The 11,400-nt window shown below is 50.0% G+C and overlaps 1 protein-coding gene across 1 annotated transcript; it reads right to left on the bottom strand.

Moving 5' to 3' along the window:
- Positions 1-5,279: 5,279 nt before the first annotated feature.
- On the bottom strand, positions 5,280-10,918 carry LOC125539107 (caffeoylshikimate esterase-like). The gene is made up of 7 exons (XM_048702470.1): positions 10,599-10,918; positions 10,401-10,494; positions 10,206-10,238; positions 6,680-6,826; positions 6,459-6,589; positions 6,198-6,335; positions 5,280-5,975 (listed from the first exon to the last, which is right to left on the bottom strand). The coding sequence occupies exons 1-7, from the start codon at positions 10,617-10,619 to the stop codon at positions 5,511-5,513; spliced, it is 1,029 nt and encodes a 342-aa protein (XP_048558427.1). The 5' UTR covers positions 10,620-10,918; the 3' UTR covers positions 5,280-5,510.
- Between the last annotated feature and the right edge of the window lie 482 nt (positions 10,919-11,400).

The raw sequence follows: 11,400 nt of genomic DNA, 5'->3' as shown, positions 1-11,400 counted from the left end.
CTGCTTAGTACCGTATTACGGTATGCGTAATTACAAAGTGTTCAGAAGACAAGTGCTTACCGGGGTATCCGGACGGTTGCAGTTAAGGCCAGTGTCCTCAGTAGTGTCCGGCCAATGTTTTCGCTTCCCAAAAAACAACTTCCACATCCCTTCATGTGTAGTGCCGAAGAAGTGTTGGAGGGTTCGTGGTCATTCCGAATTGAGCTCCCACATGCGGCGAGACCTGCGCTGGCAGGGCAGGATTCGGTGAACTAGCATCACTTGAATCATGTTGACAAGATCGATGTCTCTCTCAAGGAGGGCTCGGATGCGGCTCTGTAGAGTCTGCCCTTCATCAACTGATCCCTAGTCCAGCCCCTTGTTAATCCATGATGCAAGCTGTGGTGGAGGGCCGGAACGGAATGCAGGAATAGCTACCCACATGGTGCTACGGGGTTCCGTGATATAAAACAATTCTCGCTGCCATTGGTGGGAGGCTTCGGTGAAAGAGCCTTTTGGCCAGAGAGTGTTGGTAAGCTTGCTCACTACAGCACCACTTCACTCCACCTGTTCCTTGTTAACTACCTTCGGCTTCACACTGAAGGTCTTGAGCCATAAGCCGGAGTGTGGGGGGATTCGGAGGAAGGCCTCGCATGTAATAATAAACGCCGAGACGTGGAGGATAGAGTCCGGGGCTAGATCATGAAAATCTAGTCCGTAATAAAACATTAGTCCCCAGACGAAGGGGTGAAGAGTGAACCCTAGTCCCCGGAGGAAGTGGGAGATGAATACGACCCTCTCGCCAGATCTGGGTGTCGGAATAACATGTCCTTGAGCAGGAAGACTGTGGTGGACCTCCACGGTCAAATATCTGGCCGCCCGAAGCTTTGCGATATCCTCCTCTATAATGGAGGAAGCCACCCATCGACCTTGAGAGCTGGGTCCGGACATGATGGGGAGGCTTGAAACAATGAAGTCGAACCTTGGGTGCTAGAACTCGAGGTTGGGAAGGCTGAGGAGAGGTTTGGCATAAAAGGACGACCCTTGGTCCCTTTATAAAGGCAGCGGGTATTGAACGCCTCCTCCTAAGCCTAAGAACCTGCCTATTCCTAAGGAATCTTCCCCGCGGGATGGTTGGGTTACCCACGCTCGTATTGATGAAAATCCCGCAATTAGGGGACACTGTCTCTGCTTCGACAAGACATGCCAATGAAAACCACGCCCCGAAACATGGAACGGCAGGACGGGAAATGGTTCGAAATAATGACCGAGAAGCGTGACGTCACATTACCAAAGTTGTCACCAGATTGGATTCATGGAATACTATACTCTCTACGGGTGTGTGTTACAGGTCCGGACACGATCAATTCGTCTGAAGACTATTTTGGACTTCGGAAGGAGGAACCCGCCTTGCAATGCCGAAGACAGAACTACGCGCTGGATATCTTGTCATTGAAGCTAGGTTCAGGGGCTACTGAGGGAGTCCTGGACTAAGGGGTCCTCAGGCGTCCGGCCTGTTAGCCATGAGCCGGACTGATGGGTTGTGAAGATACGAAGACCAAAGACTGCACCCGTGTCCGGATGGGACTCTCCTTGGCGTGGAAGGCAAGCTTGGCGACCAAATATGTAGATTCCCTTCTTTGTAACCGACCTTGTGTAACCCTAGATCCTTCCGGTGTCTATATAAACCGGAGGACTTAGTTCGGATAGGAGAGATATTCATTATCATAGCCATACAAGCTAGACCTCTAGGGTTTAGCCATTACGACCTCGAGGTAGATCAACTCTTGTAATAGTCATATTCATCAATATCAATCAAGCATGACGTAGGGTATTACCTCCATAGAGAGGGCCCGAACCTGGGTAAACATCGTGTCCCTTGTCTCCTGTTACCATCGACCTCAGACGCACAGTTCGGGACCCCCTACCCGAGATCCGCCGGTTTTGACACCGACAGCTGCCCCTTAGCGTTGTTGTTCTTTCTTCCCTTCCCCGGCTTTTCATCATCAGACTCGGGGTCCTTGGTCCTATCAGAGTCAGCATACTTAACGAGAGCCGCCATGAGTGTCCCCATGTCATTGCAATGATGTTTGAGCCGCCCTAGCTTCTGCTTTAAGGGCATGAAACGACAATTGTTCTCCAGCATCAACACTGCTAAGTCAGCATTGATGCGATCCGACGAGTGCAAGATTGTTGTGACCCGGCGCACCCAATGGGTTGTTGACTCACCTTCTTCTTGAACGCAGGAAGCCAGATCCACAATTGACATGGGCTGTTTACATGTGTCTTTGAAGTTCTGGATGAATCGGGCCTTTAACTCGGCCCATGACCCGATGGAGTTAGCAGGAAGCCCCTTCAACCAAGTACGAGTTGTTCCTTCCAACATCAGGGGAAATATTTAGCACATGCAGCCTCGCTGAAATCCAGCAATTCCATAGCCATCTCATAACTCGCAATCCACGCCTTGGGACTTAAATCGGCTGTATAGTTAGGCACCTTGCGAGGACCTTTGAAGTCCTTGGCCAGACGCTCATTACGCAGATCCGACACTAAGCATGGCACACCCAAGTTTCTGAAGGTCACACCTGGCTCCACAGAGGTGGTTGGACGAACCGGAGTTGGTTGACGAGCCGCATACTGAGCCACCAGCTCGGCCTCTCGACGCGCTCTACCTTGATCCACTACGTTCTGAGCATTAGCACCGCCGCACGCCGGGTCATGTCCACGGGGCGGGTTATGGTTCCGCCCGCTTCTTGATACAGCCGGCTCATCAATATGCCTGTTGTAACTCTGGCTTGGGCAAGGGGTGGAATGAACCCTATCACGGCTATAAGAATAAGCCTGCTGCTGAACCATCATTGTTTGAAGGAGATCTCTAGCCCTCCGTGTTTCAACCGCCGCCGGTGACTCACCTTCAAACGGGATAGCCGCCAATCGTGACGCCACAACAATCATGTTATCCAAAGGGTTAGAGTAATGACCTGGTGGCGTCGGCACGTGCTGCGGCGGGTTATTGTTCTGATGAGGCGGGTCCATCATGCGTAGCTGAACCGACATATCCATCCTCGGCGCTTCGACCCGGTTTGCTACTGTCGGGTTACTGGTTCCTGCTCCTGGCGTGTTAAAGAGATTCCTTGCCTCATAAACTGAAGGCAGACGGGTCTGATGCCTCCTCCTCATGACTTCATTGGAAGTGTTCTGGTCTAGCTTGATCCGGTAAGATTGTGACTGAATCCGTTGTGCCTGAGCATCCAAAGCGGCCCGCTCCTCGGCCATCCTGGTATTTTCTGCGTTTAGCTCCTCCTTAGCCTGCGCTATCTCATCATGCAGCTTTGTGATTGCTGCATTATGCCGATCTTGATCCGCCGGGTTAACCACCGCTGTTAACAGCGTTGTCAGCTTATCCAGCAAGTCAGTCAAAGCTTGAGCCGGCGGGCGCTCAGAGCCTCCTGCCCCGGCAGCCGCTGCCACTGCTGACCCAGAAATCAACTCTGCTGTCGTTGATGAATGCTGCACGGGCTGTGTACTGGCCATGAAGATTGCAACCCGATTCGGCGGCTCACAGGGGTCCGGAATACTGTCGCCATCAGAACAGCCTCCAAGCCGGTCGTCTAGCAGTTGATACAATGACTCTGTCTCATCGGTGGATGACTCGCCATCAGAGTGAACGACAGTCTCATCACCAGATGCTGGTCTGTCCTCCGATTACACTCCATGGATAAATCCCACGAAGACACGATTCATGGCAGGCCGAACCCGGGCGGGTCTCGCACGCTGAGCTGTCTCGACGATGTCGGTGCCGATGTCCGGCTCAGGGCCCGGTTCGCCGATCTTGCCGATGAAGACATGGATTCCGCCGAAGGGGACCCAGTACCCGTACTCAATTGAGTCGGCCTCGGGGCCTAGCCTACGTTGTCGATGTAGAGCTTGCCGCGGTGATTCTTGGTCATCCGGCCCATAGCGTATCCCTTGATCCCTTCGAAGTTGCCCTTTAAGAACTCGAAACCATCGTGCGATAGCCCCACGGTGGGTGCCAACTGTCGTGGAATTATCATGGCAGATGTCCTAGTTTGAGGACTTAGTCATGGAGCCATCGCGATGAGGTTAGCTTAAAGGGGTTAATCAGGACAAAGGACACGAGGAGTTTTATACTGGTTCGGCCCCTTATGATGAAGGTAAAAGCCTAGTCCAATTTGTAGTTGGTATTGCTAGGGTTTCGATGAGCAGGGAGCGAATACGCTTGACCCGGATCTCGATCTGTTGTTTTTTGTCCTAAGCTGCCGCTAGGTCGTCCCCTTATATACACGGGTTGACGTCCTGCAGCCCTCAGAGTCCCGGTCGGTTTATACAACGTGACCGGCTCGGTGATCTTTCTCATATACCTTACAATACAAGTTTACATACATGGCGGTTTATAATCATGGGCCTTAAGCCGCCTTCAGGTCTGGGCCCTCTACCAAGCCTATCTATGAACCGCCACATGCTCTTGGGCTTCCTTGAGATGGGTCGTTATAGGGATGACCCAGCCCCTCTTGGGCGGGTCATACCTAATAGTTATATCCCCAACAGTGTCCATGTGCGCAAGCCCATATTTTTTGACGACCATGTTCCAAAGCCGTGTAGTGAAGCGACATTTGACGAAGAGGTGGGTGGTCGTCTCTTGCTCTCTCTTACATAGAGGGCAAAGGCCACAATTTTCCCAACCATGACGCTCCAGTCGGTCGGCGGTCCAAATCCGATCTTGCAAGGTGAGCCAAGCAAATAACTTGACCTTCGCGGGGGAGGGGGGCAAACTTTCCACACCATGAAGTCCATAGGAGATAGAGTCAAACAAAGGAACTACGCTTTGTAAGGGGTGGTCACAAGAGTATACCCCATCCAAACAATGTCATCCTCGGCAAGCTTGTTAAGGTGGAAGTCAGTAACAACCATCCAAAGGGTGAAGAATTCGTGAACGTGGTTGCCGGTGATGACGGTGTTCTGGTTGATCTTAAGCATCCAAACGTTCCCATTCAGAGCCTCATTCATCTTCCAAGTTTTCCTCCTTGAGACGTAAAAAATGAGAGGGGCAATATCCTTGGGGTTGCGTCCAAGTAGCCTAGGGGAGGCCCAAAAGGGTGCTTTTGCACCATTTCCCATGATTACCCTGGTGGAGGCATAGAAGAATTCATGATCCTTCTCGATACATGGGTTACCTATTCCCACCCATAATTTGTCCGGCTCCTTCCATTCATACCAAAGTCATCTCAGTTGTAAGGTACGAGAAAACACTTATGCTTAAAAATGAAAGGAGCCGAACATAGTACATAGAAAAAAGCAAATACTTAAAAATGAAACACAACAAGATAGCGTGTTTTCAGTTTGAGTAAATGTTCACTGCAACCTTTCAAAAAAAATGTTCACTGCAATGGAGGGAAGGGAATGATCTATCTGCCTCTATTTATGTTACAAGCGTGTTACTCACACATCGGCCCCTTATTCGCCATTGGTTATAAACTGAGCAGATCTTGTAGCACTATGTTACATGCATGCTACATTTCTGAGTGGTGATGCGTCCGGCCGGTGAGCCCGCAGAGGAAGCCCCGGCGCTGCCGCCGAGGCCGCGTGGAGCCGTGTTCTTTCTCGTCGATGTCGGGCTTCTTGGGCGCCGCCAACATCTTCGTCAGGCGCTCCTCCGGCGTCCAGACGCGTCTGCGCGCATTGAGCCACGCGATGATGTCGGAGAAGACGGCCTCGACGTTCTCGTCCGGCTCGCCGGCGGTGAGGCCGTGCCACATCCCCGGGTAGAGCTTGATGGCCTTGTCCGTGCTGGCGGCGTGCTCGTACAGCGCGCGGCTCACCTCCGGGTCCGTCACGGTGTCGGCCTCGCCGTGCAGGACCAAGAAGGGCAGCTTCACCTTGGACAGGCTGTCCTCCACGTACATGCTGGTCCTGAGCATCTCCAGCGCCGTCTTGAGCCGCGGCTTGTCCTGGTAGATCAGCTTGTTCTTCCTGATCTGCTCGGCATGGCAGAAACGCATCAAGATCGGATTAGCTTCTAGTATGATACAAAATACGCTACTCTAGCGTGGTTTCGGTTCTGTAAAAAAACAAAATTCTATCTGTGGCTTGCTTATGAGTTATGATTGACATTCTGGACGCTGAAAAATGAAGATTCAGGCTGCCTCCGATGATGTCTGAACTCTGAAGAAGAAGAGGGGGAGTTTGATTTCACCGACCTGTTCGCGCTTGTCGGGGTCCTTGAAGGCGGCATCGATGACGTCCTTGGTCGGGACGATCTTCCACCTGGGTATGATGTCCTCCACCTGCGTCAGGGCGGTGATGACCAGCGGGTGCGGCTTCACCTTCTCTGATATCTGAACGGGCGCATTACAGATACCACAATGTCAGTCGAGAGAAATGCATGGCATGGCGGGAGAAGAAAATACTACTAAAAGGAAAACCATTCATGGTCATGCTCATGGTTGCAGCAGAGAGACCTTGCACATGGGCGCGACGAGGACGGCGCCGTCCCAGAAGGTGGGGTCCTTCCTGTGCAGCAGCAGCGCCACGGCGCCGCCCATGGACTCGCCGTACAGGAACCTGCTCTTGCTCCGGTACTCTTCCAGCCCTGCACGAGTTTCATGATGTCACGGTTAATGACAAGATTTATTTTCCTTTTTTGAAGATATAAGAAGAAGGGAAGAAAGTGGTAGAGTACCGCAGATGGACTTGTAGAATCGGTCGCAGTCGTCGACGAGGCGGTGGAAGCTGCGGATGTAGCAGCGGGTGCCCATGGACTTGCCGTGCCCCTCGTAGTCCATCCCGAACACGCCGTACCCGGCCGCCGCCAGCCGCACGCCGCACGCTGTGAAACGGTAGTAATCAGTCGTTAGTGGATCATGTAGGCCGAGAAATGTCATTGGCATTCTCATTGTCAGATTCATTCATTTTATTTACCATCAGTGTCAAGAAACATCTTACATTTTGAGACAGTGAAAGTTCTACCTAATAGGCAAAGCCTAAAGTTTGGGCTTGAAGAAAAAACAATTTCCCACTAACTGTAATACCAAACAGCCGCTAATGAAAGGCAGAGGACCACCACTCTAACCAGAGCACTATAGGACTTGTCCATCTGATGGAGTCGTGTCTACTCCACTCCCCCTATACCCCCATCCTTAATTGAAGAGAGCGGCCAGAGTGGACCGTGTGCATCCATCATCCTCTCCAACCTCCACTCAGTTATAACCGAATACTGTATGCGTGGAGGCTACATACGAGTCACGGCAGCTAACCACATCATAATGAGCACCGGAACCTCAATTACGCCCGTGATGGACCAGTACGCCACTCGAGTCGAGTACGTACGCACGCACGCACGCACGCTGTAGCCTGTGGGTGACCGGTGGCCACACGTCCACGCAACAAGTTCACAGCCAGCGCAAGCTGAAATGTTGCTCGCCGGAGGTGGGGGCGGGGGCGGGGGACCAAGAGGTAGTTGGTCGCTGTTAATGGCGATCGAGCTACTCCGGCGGAATGGGACACCGCCCGCGCTGGGGCATACGATATCAAGCCTCAAGTACGCGCCGTCCATCGAATTAAAGGCAGGCGACAATGCCGCTGTTCTAATAAGATCTGTGAATCAGACGCGGCCAACAAGGCCACCGTGGAGGCGACGCCGCTGGTTAATGGCGGATGGGGACGGTGTGGCGCGCTGATTGATGGTCTGGCAGGCGGGCAGGCAGGCAGGCCGGGCAGCTCACCTGTAAAACCCTCGTGGACGAAAGGGACTTGTATCCAACACCCGTGTCCACGACTTAGGTAAGGCCCAGATGTGGAAGCATGCAGAGGGATGCTGAGAGTGACACACCAACATGAAAACGCCTACTTTGGGCGAATTTTCGCAAAATAACATCATTTAAAATTATAAAAAAATTGCAAAAGGGAAAAAATCATCTTCCTTTCGTGTACATGATTTCCCGTAAAATATTCTGCTCTGCAATCTTTTCAGTAAGGATGAACCTTTGTTTGGGTGTGACTAAGATCACTGAATTCTGGCTTATTGTACATTTAATTCTTCTAAATTTATATGTGTTCTACTAGAGAGTAGTTCATGTTCATGCAAAACAGTCTACTGTTGTGCAAGCTTAATGTGAATTCCCCTACCAAGTGCCTTAGGCAAAAAAAAGTACTACCCCACCTGGTTTAAATGTTACACTGATGCTAGTTCTTGGTTCATGCTTTTTTTGGACCGAATGTGCAGTAGCCCGCAGAAAAATTTCAGGAAACTCGTACTAAATCAGCGACAACTAATATGAACGGAGGGATTAGCCAATAGGTTGACTGAAACAGCCCTTTGGATTGGTAGGAGTTGGTGAATAGAGGCTTGTGCAGAAGGAACAGGGATGTTAATCAGGACAGGTGAATGAACACATTTCAATGCGTGCACACGACTGTCCAACAGGGTTTTCAGTAGTGTACTACTAATAAGTGATTAAGAAATTAGGACAGGTGCAGATATGCTACAAACACGGATGTTAATTAGGACAGGTGCTTTGAATTGAGACCTGCCTGCCCGGGTCGGCTTTTAAATGCGTGCATCAGTCAATTAATAAATGAGGGAAATTACTGCGGTGTCTACCCTTTCTGGTATCGACCAACAGTCCCATCTTAATCCGCCGTTCCTAGCCGTAGCTAATTAAGGCATCCATCCATCAGCCATCAGCCATGGTCCGAAGCGTGCTAATTTAGGCCATTCTCTTAATTACCAGACTCACTATATTCAGACAACATATAGTGTAAGGTGTTTAGAGAGATGCTTAGAGGGTGCTTGGATACGTTTTAGTCCCATGACTAAAAGTAGTTGGACTAAAACTTGCTAGCCTCACCCATGCTTGGATCCAAATACTAAAGAGACTAAAATCAAGTTATTGAGCATTTATTATCCTTCAAACCCTTCAATTCAGAACTCACATGTGTTAAAGGAGAGGAATTAAATGAGGAGAGAGAGGGCTAATACATATTTTAGTAGGTTTCATATGACTAAAAAATTTTAGCCTCAAAACTAGTCCTAGCCTCTCTTTAGTGAGGGGTGCTTGGAACTTTAGCCTCTAAAAAAGACTATTTTTAGTCAGACTAAAAATAGTCCTTTGGATCCAAGCACCCTCTTAGTAAAATAAATCAATTTGTTTTAAGGCATCACTGGTTATATCTATAGCAGGATGACTAATTAAGTATTTGCCGTTTACAACTAAGCACTAATGCTTGGGTAAACTGATGCTGGGGTAAAAGTCAGTTTATTTCTCTAAGCATCTTGCATTGTGTGTCTAGAACATGAATGTGTTCATCAATTGATGAAGACATAGGGTTTTTTAAAAAAATACTTTGTGAACTAGTAATATTAGGAGTAGGGTGTTTTTGAGCTAGACATCTATGGAGACCGAAAAAATTGAAATAAAATAAAACATCAAACTTCTCTTTTTTTAAAAAAAAATCTGAAAACAATTGTACAAGTATGCAAGCATATGATTTTTTTTTGAAACCGAATATGCAAGCATATGATGTGTATGTGCGTAAAACTTCAGGATGAAGTGCCTTGAAATGCGAGCACTGAAAATTTATATACTTGTACACTATGTCTCTAAGTACATGTGTATTTTTTCCAATTATTTTTAAATGTAAACATGTTAATTTTGATCATTTCAAATTCAAACTCCATGGAGGCCGGGCTCCATTCTGCATTTTTGTAGTATTAGTCCTTTCTAAAGTGCTAACTAGAATTTTATGTGTGCATCGCTTGATGCAGAGGCTAGAGATAATCCTCCTTTTCAAAACCAAGACGTAAGTATAACTATAGGCAGTTGGTAAGATTCCTTCCCATCTATGGACGCCTTTGGACCGTGAGCCAGAGTTTTTACAGGCCCCTGATATAGCTAGCGCATTCATCTGAACCCATCAATTAATGCCTTTGGGGACTATGAACAGTATCGAAGGAGAATACTATGCTACCTATGCCTACACGAACAGCTCGTGAAACCTTTGTGTAGTACTAGCCGGACATATAGAGAGGTAAAGGTTGAATATGTTCACATGCAAAATAAGACGATGACCTATGTGACAGGCTATTCTCATCGTCGTTTATGTAGAGACAAGTAAACTAAGATGACAAGAATGAGAAAGAAGTCGTTTAAAAAAAGAATGAGAAAGAAGTAGTATATGGAAGAAAAATACAACTGGACCAAGCATACCTCTCATGAAGCCGCTGCATTCCATGCCGTAACCTGGATAAGATATTAAACAGACAAAGCATGAGCGAAGAGGAAAGAGGTTTAAAACAAAACTTGCCTCGTCTAGCAAGAACTAGCTGCTGAACTGAAGGGAAGCAAACGAAGATCCCGGAAATCCATGAGCTTTATCATGGCATCATACTGCTACATACGTACCGTGGCAGAGGAAGACGAGCGCCCTGGGCGATGTGGAGGCCGGCAGCCAGCCGCAGGTGAAGAGCTGCACCCCGCTCGAGTTCCTCACGTACTCCTGCGGAACACACGACATGGATCAACCAAATCGATGAGAACCAAGCGGTGGGACGAATCGAGGAGCGAAGGCATGCAATGCATTGCAGGGCCAGGAGGAATCACCTCGTGGTACTCGACGTCCATCCTTCCTGGAGGCCTTGCGCGAAGGGGGAGGAAGGGAGGGGCGGCGTGAGGAGCTGGGAAGAAGGTCGGCGAGGTGGATGGACAGACGGAGACGGGGCCGGGGGAGGCAGGCGAGGAGCGATGGGGCAGAGCAGGTGAGGGTTGGGTCGCGTGGGTTGGATTCTGATGCTAGCGTGCGTACCTTGCGCTGGCCGGTGAAGCAAGGACGGAGACGACACACCTAAATCTGCCTGCGCGGCGCGGAGCCTGCCGCAAGGTGACGCATTTATGAACCCCGACGGTGGTGGCTCGGAGAGCGGGGGCGGATACCGAGTTACAGTCCCGTTCGGATCGGTCAGGTCCGAGTTTGCTCCCAATTGCTACAAAGAGAGCGCTTGCTTTCAAGCGTCCCCAGCGGCCGCTCTGTCAACCGTCCCATCGATCACCAGATCGCGACACGTTTGAAGTGGTACCAGCCTGGCGTGGCGTTTTGCCTTGTTCCATTTTGAATTCTTTCGTAGTCACGCGGAGCTCATTTTCAATCATCCCCTTTTTCCTCATTCACCTCGCGGCGACAATGGGGTGGAATACCTAGAGGAGGGTGTCAGGTGAACCGTGGCCGTCGATAGTTCAACGACGGTAGGCAAGGCGAAGGGGCGGGGGGCTGCCCTCACCGACATACTTGTACCACATTGCGGGGTGGTGAGGCGATGGGTGCGGCCAAGCGCCTCATGCATGCATGGCAAGGGAAGAGGAGGAAGAAGGGGAGGCAACCATCGGTGGTGCGCACAAGCGACGATGA

This window comes from Triticum urartu, chromosome 2 (assembly GCF_003073215.2).
Source record: "Triticum urartu cultivar G1812 chromosome 2, Tu2.1, whole genome shotgun sequence".
Lineage (NCBI taxonomy): Eukaryota > Viridiplantae > Streptophyta > Magnoliopsida > Poales > Poaceae > Triticum > Triticum urartu.
This window is presented reverse-complemented; position numbering and strand designations above follow the sequence as displayed.